Source organism: Rhea pennata, chromosome 12 (assembly GCF_028389875.1).
Source record: "Rhea pennata isolate bPtePen1 chromosome 12, bPtePen1.pri, whole genome shotgun sequence".
Taxonomy (NCBI): domain Eukaryota; kingdom Metazoa; phylum Chordata; class Aves; order Rheiformes; family Rheidae; genus Rhea; species Rhea pennata.
In genome coordinates this window covers 20587100-20606244 of record NC_084674.1, presented here as the reverse complement: position 1 = coordinate 20606244, position 19145 = coordinate 20587100, and the positions used below count along the sequence as shown (strand labels likewise).

General features: G+C 33.6%; 2 protein-coding genes across 4 annotated transcripts in view; one reads left to right on the top strand and one right to left on the bottom strand.

Moving 5' to 3' along the window:
* CENPP (centromere protein P) overlaps window positions 1-19145 on the bottom strand; it is a 154980-nt gene that overhangs the window by 120477 nt on the left and 15358 nt on the right. The gene's annotated exons all lie outside the window — the stretch shown is intronic.
* OGN (osteoglycin) lies at window positions 1377-15021 on the top strand. Its single transcript, XM_062585233.1, has 7 exons — window positions 1377-1572; window positions 2226-2478; window positions 7756-7840; window positions 10204-10362; window positions 10973-11175; window positions 11738-11833; window positions 12365-15021. The coding sequence occupies exons 2-7, from the start codon at window positions 2311-2313 to the stop codon at window positions 12533-12535; spliced, it is 882 nt and encodes a 293-aa protein (XP_062441217.1). The 5' UTR covers window positions 1377-1572; window positions 2226-2310; the 3' UTR covers window positions 12536-15021.

Here is a 19145-nt window from a genome sequence, read left to right as displayed (position 1 = left end):
GTATGAAACAGTGAAAGATAGTAAGAAGGGTTTGATTCACTGCAATGTTTTTGCCTTTTCACTCCTCAGCAGATCCATCTTTTCTATCAAAACCCATGCTTCTGACTGAAAGTTCCCAGGTGCTGCAGTGGAAAACACCTTAATATGCTAACTACAAAACTGAACTTCAAAATTCAATTTGTTATTGTTCCAGCAGAACAGCAAAGGATGTGGTTCAGAATCCAGTTTCCATTATTATGATTCCCTTAACTTTATATTTCAGTTATATACTCATAGCAAAACCATTATCCTAGGGCATACTGAAAGTTGTAACTACGGCATTGCTTAATTTTCATGTGAACCAAATTAAAAACATTTTGATAACGAGTTCAAGAAAAACTAAAAAAAAAATTAGAGAGGCAATGACTCTCTAAATGTCAATTCTAATTTACAGATTTACTTACCACAGACATCTGATTCCCCCCCCCCCCCAAAAAAAAAACACAAAACAAAAACTAATTGGTCCACTGCTTATCCTCAGCAGTAATCTAGCTGGCAGACTTATCTATTAAAAAAAATGTGGAAATGAAAGAGAAATGTAATTCTGAATACATCTCCAACACTGTTTTATTGCTACATAGTTTTTAAAGACTCAAAAAAAGACTTTGCAAACTTTCAAGTTGGTCATCTGGCTCCCATTTATACTGACTGCCAAAAATGTATAGTAAGAAAAAGAATGAGGGAGAAAGAAATACATTACAAATCTAGAAAACTGCTGCTTATAGTTTAGAAAAAAATTCTAAACCTGGACATTGTTTATTAAGCTATCTATACTACTGACACACAGTTTTACTCAAAACACATTTACTGTGAAACCAAATTTTCAATAAATTGTCTAGCAAGACATTAAATAAAGCATTTAGACATAAATTACTTGTCTGAAAATCTCAACCAAAAAACTTCTCAAATTCTAAGCAGTATTTTGTTTTTCTAAAACTCTTCAAACTAAGAAGTTAGCATTTCATACTTACTTGAAACTTCTCTAAACACATATAACTTGTAATGAAACATTTTATTACTCATAAAAACGTGACTAATATAGTATACGTATGTTTTGGCTCTACCTCTGTCTCGGTCAGAAAGCAGCTGCTTTGTCTCTTAGCTAAACCATTAAACAAAATGGATAACACATGCCTTGCTATAGACCCCTATTTTGCAAAATTAATATTTGATTTACACAGAACGCTTTAGCATTTTAAAGACTGAATCACCACTTAGCATAAAGCTACCATTTTAACAAGTAATATTAAAAGTAGGAACAAGTAGGCTGCTTTACCATTTACAAATGTTATTCCAAGTACAACCCCCTGCTCCAGGATATTACCTCTTACCCTCGGGAAAGAATGCTGGCAAAGCGTTCTTTACCCCATGGAAAGCACTTTTAAAACTGTCAATCTTTGAAACAGCATTCATTTCAACAACTTGGATGTAATCCATAACTTTACGCTTTCATCAAACCAATCTGGGTTCACATATAGATAAGAATATTTGGTTTTAGGACAATTACAGAAGAACTTTGAGTCTGCTAAAACGGTAGGTGGACTTTTTTCCTAAAAAAAATATGTTGACCTAAAGGTTAAATGCAGTAAACAAGGGGGAAAATGCTATATAAAAGATTTTTTTTGAAAAAGTCAAGTATAGGTATTTCAAGTGTTTTTAGACGATCATTGTAGCCCCCCCCCCCCCCAAAAAAAAAAGAAAAATGTATATTGCTTGTAAAGTAGTCTCCATAGGGAAGGGGAAAAGTATAGGTATTTTTCTCTTGTACATTTTTAAACCCAAAGACAAGAGACAATGAGACAGATTATTATTACAGTTAGGTTTGAAAGTCATTATTCTGACATGAAAAAATGCATTTGAATTTCTGTTGTTTTAATTAGTTCAGCAACCTACCTGCCAAGTATTTCAAACAATGCTTTACCAAAATATTCTTGCTTTTATTAGAAATAGCACACTAGGAAACAAGCAAATACAAGTAAGATAATATTTTGCTTATTAGTTGGAAACTGCTGTTTATGATTTCCCAGTTTCTTTTCATGTTAAGAACCGTTCATACAATACTAAAATCTAATTAAAGGATACCAAGAGTTAAAATTTGTTCCATGTTCCTTATGCGTTAGAAACCCCTGCCAACTAGTCCTCTAGGCTTTAAATATTGTTTTGACGGATTGCATTTTCATTTCCAGTCGCAAAGAAAGTATTCTCCATAGTCAACACTCTAGCAGATCTTCAACAGCTCAGTGAAAGCCCGATACATTGTTCTCTGCTAAAATGAAGACTTTGCAGCCTACTTTTTTTCTGTTTGTGTTTGTGTTGTTGGTAAAGTCAGCACCACCTATACAGCAAGAATCATTCAAGCTTTATGACTATGATACAGACGTTACTCTGGGAAGACTGATCGAACAAGATTATGAAACGAAAATCAAGGATATAAAAAAGGTATTTATCTTATCAGTTTAATATTTTTAACTGCTAAGCATTATATGAGTGAATTAGGTATTACATGCATGTATGCAAGTTTTATGGAAAAGTCTTATAATGGTAAAACATACAGTGGTTTCAGATGTGAGGGATAGGCATTCCAATTAAAACCACAAAAATACTACCCTTGCTACAGTTTGAAAAACCCGCAAAAGAGACTATCACATGTTAAGACTAAAGAATCATTCTTAACTTTGCTGTATACATGTGCCTAGTATTTTAGGAGTGTCTAGAAGGGCATGTACTATCATAGTAGCTGAACAGTTTGAGTAACATTGTATTAATGCAGTAGTGTTAGAATTGAAAACAAGGAGGGATTCAGTACTCCATTTTCTTCTTTCTGATATCAAAGTGATATTTGAAACAGTAGTTTTCATCATATATAGCATGTCATCATAAACCACAGTAATTGAGTTATCAGTTTAGCAGTCTCAAACCTTTATGCAATAGCCAGTGCTGCTGTAGTCACCTATAATATTAACACTTTCAGAGTCCTGAAAGTAATAATTGGCACTCACTAGCACCTCTAAGTGGTCAGTTCTCAAACTTTTTGTTGTGTGCTCATATACATGCCTATTAATTTAGTGCTTAAACAGGAGACACAAAAAAAAAAAAAATTAAACAAAGCGCATCAGCTTCAGCTAAAAGGGACAGTTTAAAATGTTATACATCTGTTCAGACTACCTCCGAAAGGATGCAAGAGATACACAGCACATCAAGAGAACTATACAGCTTTCATCAGGCAGGCAGAAGAAAAGGTAAGGATGCTAATCTCAAAATTAATTGCCAAGAAAAATACTACATATCCAAGCAAAATGGTAACAGCCAAATATTAATAAGTTCAAGGGTTTTTTAAAATATTAATTGTAGTTATTACAATAAATTAGTCTGATAAACAAGAAAAAAGATCATTAGTATAGGCAATGAACTGCAACATACTTATAGAAAACCATTCTATATGTAATTTTTAATATTTTCCCATTTCTATTACAATTACAGCTTTTCACTGTTAGATTCAAAAAATCATATCCATATTAAGAAATCTGTAGCATATTTCTAAATCTAGCATCTGTCACAGTGATGAAGTAACATTATTTCATAAACCTATGAAAAAGACCACTTAAAAATAGTCTTAACTAACAGGTAGCTACCACTCACAACTGAGTAATCAAAAGAATTGCTACATACATTAACAAGTCAGGCACAGCATCAAACCACATTCACTACTAATTCTGTTCTAATAAGAACACACTACTATTTTAGGAAAAAAAAAAAAAAAAAAAAAAGAAAAAGGAGTATACCTATAAGGAACTGATGCCAATAGATGTGCCACAGACTAATCAGAGACTGTAGTGGCAGTGCCATAAACTAGGGGTCTTTCAAGAGCCAACAGTTTGCTTAGGATAGTTCTAGAAATGCAAGTAGTCATTATTTCCATCAAGTCAGTTCTCCAATAACATGTTTTCATTACAAAATAATAAATTAGTTTCTTATGTGCAAATACAAGCACCAGATCTCCCAATTTAAATCATGAGATGCACAAACAATCTTCTATTCATTTGTCGTACAAATATTAGCTTCTAGAATATTTCAGGCCGTAGCTGTAATGAAATACAGAACAATAGTTTTCTCAAACATGCCTGGATCTTGCATGACCAGTGTAGCTCCTTAGTGTTTATCTGAATCAAATTTAAAACAAGAATGCAAACTGGGATTTTCAGCAAAAGCATCAGAAGATCTATTTAAATTTGCATTAGTGATCAACAAAACCAAGTGAACTTTACTATTAAAAGAAAGGTCATCCAAGCAAAATTCATTATCATGTTTATTATTTGAAACCATAGCTTCTCCAGTCTTGCATAAAATACCAGAAGTTTAAAAACATATCTTAATTTCCACAACATAACTTTTTCATAAGTGAGCATATGAAATGGCTTTTGTTAGAGAGACAAGAGGCCTGAATTTGCTCAAGAAAAGTTCTGTGCCCTGTTTAGTTATTCCATCGGTTAGTATAATCTACTTTTTCTATTCGTCTCATTTTGCCAAACATAAATCCACAAAAGTGCATGGTAATTCATTTAAATGCCAAAAGGCAGAGGGAAGCATTAATCCCAAAGGTACATCCTAAAGCATGCTTTTAGCCCCACAGCGTACTAAAAAACTCTTTGTCACTACCACTGTGAAAGTTACCTCCTCTGTTTTTATGGAGTACAAGGTTTCCTCTATTCCTAAAAATCCTAAAGAAACAGGAGAAACCTCATCTCCAATATAAAGAAACATGGGGGGGGGCCAGCAATTTTTAATCTCTCAATATTAACATATTCTTTAATATGCACAGTCATGATTGATAAATCTGATTAGATACCAGCTCAGAACTGGACTAGGTCTCTCCACTGAATATAAACTATCCAGCTTTATAGACTGTTGTGTATTAGAAGTTTTAAGATGGCTTAAGAATTTAGATTTAAAATGGTAACATGGTTTTCTATGGGGAATTCATGTCTCTAGAGTGCAAGAGGGAGGTGGAACTTGAATATATAGGTAGGTCAACATTCATTCAATGCATTCCCTACATAAGTCATGCATTTTCCGCAGTTATAAATCAAACTATTTTCTGTGCTGATATTCTATGACGAGGCATTTTTATAGCAGGCCAGGAAATACTACTAAAATATAGATTAAGTGTACTACCTACTGGGGGGAGGTGAGCAGGGAGGAAAAAAAAAATAGCTATTGTTTAACTCTGTGTCGACAGTAGTCCTCAAATAATCCATCCCACTATTTTGTTAACTAATTCTGCGAGAAACAAGAAGTGTGCCATGCACTGTATTCTGCAGAGAACTCACATGCACACAGTTCCTTGGGTCATGCCTCAAGTAGGATAATGTACTAGAAACTACTCCTGGTACAGATACTGCTATGATCAGCAAAAATGTTTTTCATACAAAGATATTAAAAATCCCCTTATAAGCCAAAAGAAACACAACAGTATATATGCATTTATCTAACTAACTCCACCTACACAGAAGTTTCTACTAATATGAGTACATCAATCAAGGATCATGTCTTCGTATGCCTAATCAATATCCCTGTGCTAGCAAAAGCATAGGACAGACAGTCGAATCCTTAAAGAAGTTGCATGCCATTACATAGAAATATCAAGATAAAGGGGTACAGGTCTGCATTATATAGGCTTGCTAAATATAAAAAGGGGATATGAAGAGAAATAATGTTTGACTGTTAGACACAAATGGATTTTCTTTTCTTTTTTTTTTTTTAATACTAAAGCTAGTTTTCCCATAGGGAAGAGGTATTCTACCAACCAAATGAGGAAGCACTTTGGCAATGCAGTCAGTTTGGTTCCTAGACAGCATCAAAATTAACAACAACTAAAAGATCCTACAGATCTGGGGGACATCAGTCTCCCAAACTGGCATTTGCTGAGTTTCAAATATCTTTTCATCTCAGCATTTATATTTGAGATTTACTATTATCTGGACATAACATTTAAAACTTACAGGACAAAAAACAAGAAAAAAAAACCATGTTAGCTCATTAACAACACTTTATTTCATTGCTTTAAAGGCAAGAAAGCCACAAAATTCTTGTCCTGAATTGTACCGCTATCTGAAACATTCATCTAAGAACTTTAGTTGAGGCCACTTCTATTTAAATATGTCTTAATTACAGAATAAGGTAACAATGTCTAGTAACTAAACAAGTCAATTCTAAGTAACTATTTCTCTTCAAAAACATTTGCTTATACTAATTTGCTCTAAAACTAACTTCAGTAAATACATTTGAGGCTGGACTTTCTCAAAAACAGAATTGCAGTAACCTTCTATTAAATTTGATGCTTGCATGACTCTTCCCTTCAGACTGCTCAAGTCCAGCTTCTCTACACCAAATACTGCAAAAACTCTTAACCTACACAGAAGTTTCATTCTACAACTGCTAAACTCTCTCCAGCATTCTCACTTGCTTAGAGAAATCGTACTAGATCAAACCAATCCACCCAAAACACTACATAAAAATACTCAAAAAAGAGGCATAGCCTGGACAGATGGATGCAGGGAAGAGCCAAGTGAAGGATGATTCATAGGCTAAAAAAGGGTCAAAAAAACAGAAGATGTCCAAAACATTTGTTTCTCAGGCTTCATTTCAAGCTTGAGAATTTTATATTGCAGAACACAAAAGTTCCCACAGTAAAATATATGCAAGAACCTAAATAAAACCAAAATGGTATCAAAATTAAACTTTCAGTGTTACTTTAACATTACTCTGGCAGATGAACTGTGTCATTCCTGTCTGAATGAGGAAATAAAGAAATCAACTCACTTGTGCACAATCAGAATCTACAAAGAACCAAACATATTTTCCACACTTCCTAATTTACTTCTTCCCATGTGTTTTCAATAGTCAAGCAGACCAGAAAGGTCGTATCTTACTGTGTCCTACAATTATCCCCCAAAGTGGGCAACCGGTGAGGCTAGCCAAGCACAATTGCCACAATCAATCTTAAAAACAAACAAAAAACCCTTCACTATATGCAAATCGTAGTGTGACTCATGTGTATAATACAAGTCCAGAAAGAGAATATAATTCTCTAAAATTCCTATTCTATTCAGTGAAAATTTGACAGCCATTTCCTGAATCACCAAAAGTTCTATTAGCAGCCCAGGTCTTCCAACAGATTTAGTTGCTGTTCAAAGGAAATGGCATTGCTACATTTTCACCAATATCTAAAAAGAACAGGTTTGAAAAACAAGTTTCCATGCTCTTGAAAATATGTGTAGAATATCTCAGTAGGGAATTCTGAATAACTAAGTGGAAGAAAATGTTATTTTATGAGATTATTTTGGTAAAACAAAACACATATAGCCTCTACCCATAAGAATTATTAATTGCCAACAATCTTATGAAGGAAAACTCCTACAAATTTTGCATAATGTAGTCCATTTTCATAAGTCCAAGTTTTTGTAGACACTTATCACTTACATATTCCTTCCCCACGTAGTCATTTTTTCTTCCCTTCTTGCCTTCCAAGGTGAGGAGTCCATGTACAAAAAGAAATGCAACACAAAACCAGTGTATAAAAAGACTATTTTTCTCTAAAAATTAACTATCAAAAAGGTGTGTTGTAGAATGTTATTTTAAAAAAAAAAAAAAAAAAAAGTGTGCTATATAAGACTCTTACAATATTCTGTTTCTTATAACATTTGCTCTCATACAAAGGATGGAATGAATGTTTCTCCTAACATCACTCTAAGAATGCAAGGGGATGACAGTGAAAGCAATGTATCACCAACAAAGGATACAAGTAAGTTAATAGATATGACCATTGTAACATCCAAGCCCTTCAAAAAAAATTTTACATAAAGAGATAAATATTCAAGGCATATCAAAGGATACTTGTACTAATCTTTTTTGTTTATGAACATCTTCAATATCTCCTTTGGAAACCCTTCTAAATTTCAGGTAAGGTAAATTCTGAATACATAAAGCATAATTTATAAGAGTATCTACAAGCTCACCTAGTCATGCTTATAAAGCTACTGGTCAGAGATGTACCCAAGTTAATGAAGCTAGGCAGGACAACCAAGAAAAAGTAGAAACACTCCAATAAGGTCCACAGTCATGATGAAATGTATATTTAAGTTATTTAAACTGCTTTCCCAGAAATTATTGAAACATCTTCTCATCGATGTTATCATAACTGACATCTGATGATCAGGGAGGTCAATATTTAAATGTTTTTGACATTTTTTTTCTTGCTAACAACATGTCAAACATCCATAAATTAAAAGGTATGCAAATGTATTGGACAAAATATGATTCCTAGAACAAAAATAGTTAAAATAGCAACATTCTTCACTAGCCTAAGTTTCCTACTAGCTCTGAGGTGTCTTGTTCAGACTTCTCTTCATTAATGAGTCAAGAGAGACATGATTTCTACACACGTAAGGAAAAACATCTTGTCTGCCAGAGCATAGAGAAAGAGGCAGACATTTCTGGGTACATCTGCAATTTAGAAATCCAAAAGTAACAGATGGTTCAGCAAGACCACTGGTGTGGAGATCTCCAATGTTTAAAATAGAGGAATTTAGTTATAACTACACAGTATTTGCCAGTAAGCCCCCATCTAAGATGGGGTGGGGGGGTGGAGAGAAGGAAAGAGGGGGAGAAATTACAGAAGCACAGCAGAGCTTCTAGTCAGAGACATAAGAACTGCTGTCTTTCAAATAGCAGCAGCACTGCTTCACAGTCATTTTATATTCTGTACACTAACATATATGACAAAAAAAGACACAAAATCCAGAAGAACTAAGGCAGTGGAATTCTGAATACAAGGGAACATACATAAAGCTCAAGATCTTAATTCCATTCTCTGCAGTATCTCTAAGAAAATAACAAATTACTGTATTATATATGGTTTGACTTCCCCATATTGACCAGCTACTTCACTAACTCATCACTGGTTGGGGGGATATAGGGGGGAGGGAAGAAAGAAAGAAAGAAAAAAAAAAAAAAAAAAAAAAACACACTTCATTTTGCTATGTATTTCTAAAATTAAAATGGCAGTACTGTCTGTACAATACCCGGATCATTTCTAGAAGCTAACCAAAAATCTCGTAATATAGAAAACAGTAGATCAGATAATGGTGGTGACAAAATTGGATTCAAAGCCATACTTACTATATGTATTTGAAAACTGTTGACATATAGAAGACTGATGCAAAGGAGAAAAGAATATTTTTCTTACTGTGTATGGTAGACAGGACAAGCTGCAATGGGCTTAGAAGATACAGTGTTTATCTTACTACTTAAAATAAGAATTATTAAAAAAACTCAGTAATAAGTGGAGCAGATTGCCTAAGATACTTGTATAATCATCATTGCTACAGTTTTTAATGCAAGATGATCAGACAAAATAGTAGCTAGGAGTAACATAGTGTATACCTAACCCTCTCACATTTTAATACAAAAAAAGTTCCAGTGCAATTATGGTATCTACATAGGCAGTTCTAATATTAAAAAAAAAAAAAAAAAAAAAAAAAAAAAAACAAAAAAAACACACACTCAAACAACTACATTTGTAATTTAATACTGATTTTTAAAAATGGAGAAGCCTAAGAGATACTCTTTCCAATCTAAGTAAAACTGTCTAAAAATTTTTTATTTGCTGTCTGAACTACATAAGATAGCATTTATTTTTTGCTTTGACAAAGGTACACAAAGAGCTGTTCACAAGACACAGTAACATATGATCTCTGAATAACACAAGTAAACTTCAGATGTTCTTTCAGATGTTTCCCTTGCTTTAATTCCCATTTTGAAAAGAACAGTTCTACATGACATTTATCATGTCCACAGAACTGCCATCGTCATATTCACAAATACTGTAGGCCAGTTAAAGTGAAACCAAATTAATATTAACAGCACTTCAAGATGTGCTCAGATACGAGAACAGTATACAATGAAAGTGATATGCCTGATAAGAACACACCAGTCAAAAACCAAGAGTATTAAGCCTTCTCAGAAGTTACTGCTAGAACAATTAAATAAGAAGCTAATAATAGACACAAAAACTTAAAAAGATCAGAGATATAATTATATTTTGTATACTGAAGCTTATGATAGATGAACTTTAAACTGTCTACTCATAAAATAATTTGCTTTCAGATTTACCTACTTGTCTGCTCTGTGTGTGTTTAAGTGGATCAGTGTACTGTGAAGAAATAGATATTGAAGCTGTACCTCCACTGCCAAAGGAAACTGCGTATCTTTATGCACGATTTAACAAAATAAAAAGGATAGCAGTCTCAGATTTTGCTGACATCAGTAAGTAAATATTTAGATTTATATTTCTGCTTAACTGATAATTCACCTGAAGCTGTTGTCTCGTAATAACATGACAAGAACACCAAAAAAGATGCATTTTATACTTTGCTAGATACCATTAATTTTATTATCTATTTAATTGCATTTAGAAGAATAACTGTAAAGTCAGTACAACAACCTACTTTAGACTGTAAGACTGTATCTGTCTTATTTTCCCACCAAATCAAGCAGAGAAGGAATAAATTGCAGAGAATAAAACTCTATTACAGCCAGTCTTAAATAACCTCCTATTGCATGTCCTTCAAACACTTTAAAGAAGTATCTCCCAGCTATCTCATTCTACAACACTGAAACTTCTATCAATGTCTTAAATGATTTTGTCTCTAGGAAAACAGGGAGAATCCAGCATATTTTCCTGATTTTTTAAAAAAAGTTTTAGACTACAAGCAAATCCAAATGCAGACTTTCTCATTATTGCCATTTACAGATCAAAATAGGATGGTTCATCCCTCATTGGACCATAACACCCAATTTATACACAACAAAACATATTTCACATGTCATGTGGTTATGAATTCAACACTTACATTTTCCTTTCTTTTGTGTGAAGCTACTTTGAGAAGAATTGACTTTAGCGGAAATCGTATTGAAGAAATAGAGGATGGAGCCTTTTCAAAGCTTCACTTATTGGAAGAACTTTCTCTTGCTGAAAATCGACTTGTAAAACTTCCTGTTCTACCTCCCAAGCTAACAACATTTAATGCAAACCAAAACAGAATCAAGAGCAGAGGAATCAAAGCAAATGCCTTCAAGGTAAATAAAGACAATAGTTTCTATAAACCAAGAAACAGACTACCAGGAAACTTTACAGGTTTGGGGTTTTTTTTAAGGCACTTCGGAATGACAGCTCTTGGTGCACTCTCTCTCTCTCTCTCTCTCTCTCTCTCTCTCTCTCATACACAGTTCATCTCAAAAATTACTTTATCTTTGAAATATAATCTTACCTACTTTTATTTCTTGCTTTCTCTCACAAACGCAAACAGACTGGATTAAAAATTGATGGCTCAAATACAGTTATGAGGACTACTTAAACACTAACTAGGCTATGGCTGTAAAAGTAATCTTAAGTTTTATAACTCATGCGCTGATACTTTCCAAACCACAGAAAGCCTGTTCTACAAGTTTCTTCATATAATAGAACTCAACATTGACAACAAAAGAGCAACAGAATCCTTCATGCCAGACAACTTTAGAAGCTTTAATTCATCATATACAATCAGAAAAAAAAATACTGACATCTTATCACAGACCCATGGGTAACTCAACCTCTAGTAAGCAATATAAGCATTAATACTCTTTCTCTTCTTTCTACTAGAAACTGACAAACTTGGCCTACCTCTACTTAGGACATAACGCACTGGAATCTGTTCCCCTTAACTTACCAGAGAGCCTGCGCATTCTACATCTTCAGGTATTGAAGTATTTAACGTTCTCTTACAAAAAAGCCTCAACAGTAATATACTTCAAACCAAATCCCACCCTCTTTCAAAACAGTTCACACACAGTTGTGCTACAGTTACGTAATACTCACAGAAACAAATAAATACAAATAAATTCTCACAAATACAAATAAAACACTTCATCTCTAATGTGTATGTCACAACCATTCAACCTGAAGTTCTTTTTAACATAGAGGAGGAAAAAGTAGTAAAGACTTAAAATAAGCTCTTACTGTCAGAAGCTGCTTGTTAGTGAGTTGCTATGCCAGAATTTCTCATTGGTTTCTGTAGATAAGGGTAAGAAATAGTAAAAGTAAGCAACAATCCTTTGTCAAGAATACAGACAACCTCAAATCATGTATCTGCTCTGGGTAATAACCAATTCCTGTGCATGTCTGTAGAACATACACAAATCAATCCCAACAATTAAAAGTGAAGTTAAGAATAATAAAATGAAAGCTTGAACATTTTAACTCATAATCAAACTTTGTTTTGTTTTGCAGTACAACAATATCACTACGATCAATGACGACACATTCTGCAAATCTAACAATACACGTTATATCCGCACGAGTATGGATGAAATACGAATGGAAGGAAATCCAATCCTCTTGGCAAAGCATGTTAATGCTTTTTCATGCTTGAGAACACTGCCTGTAGGATCGTACTACTAGCCACTGCCTATGTAAAGATCATTTTTATTTCTTTGTTTACATGTTTATATCCTCTTCCTTGCTAATGCAGTTTCTCTGCATACCCAGAACCTTTTACTACATTAAGCTGTGTTTTGGCTCTGAAATAACAATTTCAAATAGCCACTTTACTTGGTAGTTAAAATGCCAACTCTGTTTTCAGAATCTTTTCTGTTAATGACAGTGTAAAAACATACACACACACACACACCATCTCAACTTTTACTTCACCATAATCGCTACACATAGATAAAATCATACAAGTGAAAAAAAACACCACCATTCACACTTTTCACCATTTCAAAAAAAAAAACAAAAAAAACAAAAAAAAACACATTACATTATACTTTCAGATAAACCCCAAATATTTTTTGGGCAAGCTATAAATGAAAAACATTTCTGACATCCAATCAGACATTCGTTTGATCTGAAATGCAGCTTTATTCACTACACTTTTTGAAGCTCAATTGAAAGTTGCAATGGAAATAAGATTATGTTCAGAAACAGAATTTTTCAAAGATGTGTTAAAGCTTCCTTAAATACTTGGTTTGTCAAAAATGAACAAAATTCATTTATAGACATAGGGTACCAAGCAATATAGCAAGTAGAACTTTTCAAAGATGCGCTAAAACGTCTTTAAATATTTTGCTTTAAAAAATACATTCACATTCACTCTCAAATATGAATGTAAGGAATATATATAAAATATATATATATACACACATGCATATATTCATGTATATGTATTTATATGCATACACACACACACATTCATTCATACATATGCACTCCTCTAAATTTTTCTTCAGTTGTACTCACAAGAGTCATTCTTTCAATTCCCATTTTAACACAGCAGTGAGGGTACAGTGTAGCATGTCTCCAAGTGATACAGCCTCAACATCATTCCACTGCTTTTTCTTGATAAGGAAACGTCACAGAATATAATTAATAGCAAAATTGTATTAATTATTTTACTTGTAAAAGAATTAAAGATTTCAGCTAGAGCGCCATGCAAAGAAACCGAAATGTCTTTGTACAGTAATACTTCCACTCATTAGGAAATCAAATTAGATCTTTAAATCGAGAAGTTGATTGTATTGTTAATTTCAAGCAAATTCAATTAGCATAATTTTACTCTTTGACTTCTTTCAACTATACAGTCTATTAAAAGGCAAACGAACGTACAAAGTTATCAACAGTCAGTTCAACTATACATAATTAGATGCAGAAGACACTATTTCTAATGACAACCATACATCTCTGCTGACTTTTCATTCTCAGTTTCTCCCTCCAAATATATATTAGGGGCTTAAAGCTCTTCAGATAAATGAACTGCAAAAAATGTGCTAATTCTTATTACTAGATCAATGTCATACTAACTTTAAAGCTACTATGGATTTCTGATTTGTAGAAATAGCATCAAATGCATGATAATGTATCATTATGCAACTAGAATACTGATTTTAAGATATGTTGTATTAACTATTTTTATCTTATTTAGGTAAGCCTTGATTTGTTAGTGCTTGTGCTACAGGGAATTATTAAGTGCACATTTAATTCTAAACATACTGATGCTCTGCCATTAGGAGTGTTGAAACCTAATAATCTTTTTAAGTGACTATATCAAGTATCAACCGTGGGTTCATCTTCTTGAAAGGGGATACAGTTACAAAAGACAAAAACATTTTGTCCTCACAACTCAAGAAAGTAATAATTTTCCTATTTTCCCTCCCATTTTAAACTGCCCAATATAACAAGAAAAATTCCACTGTCTTAATGCATCTGATAACAAATCCTAGTTCAACAGCAAGGATTTGATTTTCATTTTCTAATAATAATAAGTCTCTGATTTTATTCTCATCTCAATTAGTTATTACTAAATAAAGCTTTCCGAATTTAATGAGATTAGTAAATATCAAGTCTTCCTATTACCTCTATGAAAAAAAAAACTGTGCATACGTAAGTATTTGCACATTTATGTAATATTTACACATAAATATTAAAATATAATCACTACCGCAAAAAACTTAATACTTCCTTTAAAAAGTTCTATATATTTAATAAGAACTAAAGATCAACAGTAACATCTATTTAACAGTCTAAATATTTTGTGAACAAACAGATGTGGCAAAGTGGTCTCTTCAGAGATTCTTGTGCAGGCAGTAAATTATCCAATAAGCTTTAATTTACCTTCACCAATTCCTAGCAAATTAAGTCAGCAGAATATTAATTGAGAAGGGTTTCAGTATGCAGGAATTTTAGCCTTCTATTTTTGTGACCAGTACTTTTATCAAGCTGAATGTACATTATGCTATTTTTTCCTAACACTTGTTTCTGTTCTGTATTACCAATAAAACTTGGGGTTTTTTTCTTGTTTATCAGCACCAGCTTCAACAATCTGCTCTTACTGCAATGTGAACATACTTTAACTGTTGAGTCTCAGAGCAGAATAAAGGCATCAGAACATATTTGCGGTTGTAAAATCCATTTTGCACGCACACTGCATTGCCACAATAAACATACAAGCAATATTATGCAAGTATCACAGAGGGAAAAATACAAAAACATAAGCTAGGTCTTGCAGAACATTTCAAAAGCTATTTAAAGCACTATCAGAGGAGCAGCAGCGGAGGGCGGCAATGGTATACTCAACTCGTGACTTTGCGTGAGTGAATTATGCGAGCTGTAGACAAACTTGTTTTGATAAAGAAACACAGCTACCAAAGCACTGTATCAAGGAATATATGATGTAGTATACATACTGCTTATAAGTGAACTTTGCTCTACCCACAGCTACTTAAACCTGTCCCTGCCTTCTGCAGAAGTCTGCTCACAGTCAAATCAATACACACTTTAAATCGCTCTTTTCCTTGATCCAAGTTACCGATCCCACCATTACCGTTATTTTTGACAATTTTGAAAACCCTCACTACAAAACTGCCACTTGTGATAGGTTAACTTTTAGAAATACAGTAATGTCCAACTTTGTTTGAAGCTTGCAACTCATCTCAAAATCCCATTATTAAATTATTCAATCACTTCTACTTTATTCTCTTCTCATGTATCAAAATTAGTAATAATAATAATAATAATTTTAAAAAAGCTATCTTCCCTGTTCTTACTCTACACTGAAAAAACTATTAGCAGCAATGTCTACTTGTACCTTAACAGTCTGGGTAGTTTAAGGATTTTCTTAGAATAACAAAAATTATATAAAGAAAGAAGAAAAAAGGGGAAAAAAAAGCTAAAACAAAAAAAAAACCCCACCTAAAATAAGTTTTCACTGTAGTACTGTACAATCATGTGGCTACACACTTGAAATCCAGCAAGCATGTTCAAAAAAAATACAACATAAGATTTACACACTAATTTTATTTTTAATATTGTCTGTGAATATTTACAAGGTAGTATCATGCACTTATTTTTATGCAGATATTAAAAGTACTCTGATAGTCCCTTTCACACAACTTACCATGATATATTAAGTTATAAATACACATATACTCCTTAGCAATCTGGTTTTGAATGAAAATCACTTCATTCTTTACATGTAGAGTCTGAACAAATACTTTAAAATTGCTTTTCCTTACAACATACGGCAACTTAAAGTAACCATGTAGCTCCCCTCTACTTTTTCATTTCCACAGTGGATTTTAAAATGAGTGAAATTTACTGCTATTCCCTGAAACATCATTCAAGAAGATTGCTATCACCAGGCTTATACCACTGATGTAAAGACCATCAGTGAAGCTGGTCATAGGAGATAAACAAATAAATCCCATAGCACTCTATCTCAATTTTTATCTCACTACAGAACAATTTTAAAAAAGTCCTCACATCACAACAGTCAGGATTAGACAAGCTCATCTTATTATGTAGCTGATGGAAACTTTTCTTTTTAATATTATCAGAGATTAATACTTCTTTCAACTTGTTGATTAATTTATAGTAGAAATTAATTAAGCCAGCACACAACTCAGAAGGACCTACCAGATTCAAAAAAAACCAATAGGAACAAAAGCAGTTTTCCATTTCATGTTTCCACTGAAAAGCAAAGACAGTGCAGAGTTTGCCAGTATTTGCAGTTACTCTGAGTCTACAACTCTGAATGCACCTTCACAGGATGAAAGACTGATAGCAAAGATCTACCTTTGACAATAAATATTGCACCCTTGACAATAAATATTGCACTTAATTTTAACTGTAAACAGAAATACAGAACATTGAGAATGATATTCAGAAGGAAGTCAATGACATCCTGTTATGCAGCAGTTACAAAAGGTAAATGGGAAAAAGAAGAGACGAGCATCATGTGGAACATATACAAGAGTAGATAATAATCATGTAAATAAGCCTGGCATATTTGACTACAAAAGAAAAATAATTATACTAGATACGTAAAAAGTAACATACTGTGTATTTTATTTAGTATGGCCACTGGTATTAATGAACAAATAACACTATGATTATTATTCCACCAGCTGACATTTCGGAACTATGAAACAATATTGCTAAGATAGTTAGAAAAACCTCTGTGCGCGCTACAGCTGAAAATTTTGATCTAAAAGGGGAAAACACGTCTGTTCACCCAAAGAATGAGCAAGCTTATAGGCTATAATAAGCATCTAAGAATCTTTCTAAGATGATCCAGCCAAGAAAATGGAATCTTATGCCTTCAGGGTATACTCCAACACATTTTCTTTGTTTTTATAGGAAAATAACAGGATCACAATAATTTACACCATTTTCACAATACTTTTCAAGGGCACTGATCAGTCTCCTAATCAGTTCAGGTCACCTCTCTGTTAGACATGATACCACACTATTGTCATCTTTATTACATACAAACCTTTTCCAATGCAAGCACAGGCCAGTAATGAGACCTAAAAAAGTACCATTCCTTTAATGCAGTTTTTGATGTTTCATTCTTTATTTTTCTAAAATTAGATGCTTGGTGCTTATAAAACCCTTAAGTGTAAGTATACAATTTTTTAAAAGTACATACTATTATATACAATATTACAGCTACAGTTCCAAGAGTCAAGATTCCCAAAGTCATTGCAGTGATAGAATATTACTGCTACTTATTTTCCTTAAAGAACCAAAGCACAAGTAAGTTAAGATTTCTTGTCAAAAAAAAAAAAAAAAAATTTTCCAAATAAAATATTCTTGATAATTAATTAGATTCTATCTTTGGAATAGTCAGGTCTTATTTATTGCATCTCAAAAAATACTTAGAGTACATATATTAATAAATGGAACTGGTAGCACTTCAGATATAGGTGCAGGTTATGACAATTTGTCACAAGTATCTATTTGCAAGGCCTTAGCTCACAGTAAAGGCATAGTAACTGGAATTCACCAAAGACATGAGGACTAAGTAAAGAGCCAGCGTTCAGCTGACATAAAACAGCATGTTATCTCTGCTACACGTTAACACATCTGAACTCCAAATTACACTACAGAATGGAAGCCTTTCAGGTTTATTGATGTTACGGAGAAAGTCTTGTACTAATGCTTTCCTGAGGTTTTTTGTTTGCAGTAGGCATGTCTGCCCCCCCCCTTTTTTTTAATATATAAAACAACTAAGTAGCTAAACATCCTCTTCTAACATTAACCATTCATCATATATGACATTCTATGTTGGTAAGACTATAATACTTTTACCTGAGGAATACTTACTTGGCTAAAAATCAGTACAAAGGCAAAGCAAACAAGCCAAATAATAGTTGAATTTAGTTCTAAATTAGTGTTATTTTCCAGTTGAGTGTAAGGAACAGTTTATCTCCTATTCAGGTAAAGCCTTTCAGAACTACAAGAGCTGTCTCCCGAAAACTTGCTCAAAACCTGAAAACACCTTGAAAACAGACAGATCTAGCTTGTCAAAACTAGCATTTAAATACCAAAAGACGATGAAGTCGTTTTGTTTTGATTCCCTTTTCTCTTTTTGTGCAAATGAAACAAAGGGCAGAGCTGGAGCACCTGCCCTATGAGGAACAGCTGCGAGAGCTGGGCCTCTTCAGCCTGGGGAAGAGAAGACTGAGGGGGGATCTGATCAAAGTGTACAAGTACCTGAAGGGAGGGTGTCAAGGGGTCAGGGACAAACTCTTTTCAGTTGTCCCATGTGACAGGACAAGAGGCAATGGGCAGAAACTGAAGCACAGGAAGTTCCGCCTGAACGTGAGGGGGATTTTCTTCCCTGTGAGAGTGAGGGAGCACTGGCACAGGTTGCCCAGAGAGGTTGTGGAGTCTCCTTCTCTGGAGATATTCAAGGCCCGCCTGGATGCTACCCTGTCTAACATGCTCTAGGTGACCCTGCTTGAGTAGGGGGGTTGGCCTAGATGATTTCCAGAGGTCCCTTCCAACCTTATTGATGCTATGAAACATAATTCCAATGAAAAACTGGCTTTCACCTCCACATAAAAGCCACATATATATATACACATATACACACATATATATATACATATACACACACACACATATATATACACATATATATAAAATTTCCTTCACCCTCACAGAAGTAGTAGCATGACAAAAATCAGTCTTAGCATACTACAACAATAGATTAAACTACTCCACTGAAGAA

Coding starts and splice junctions, on each gene's coding strand:
- OGN (XM_062585233.1), top strand. CDS start 2,311: ATGAAGACTTTGCAGCCTACTTTTTTTCTGTTTGTGTTTGTGTTGTTG. Junction 2,479..7,755: donor AAATCAAGGATATAAAAAAG/GTATTTATCTTA, acceptor TCTCATACAAAG/GATGGAATGAATGTTTCTCC. Junction 7,841..10,203: donor ATCACCAACAAAGGATACAA/GTAAGTTAATAG, acceptor ATTTGCTTTCAG/ATTTACCTACTTGTCTGCTC.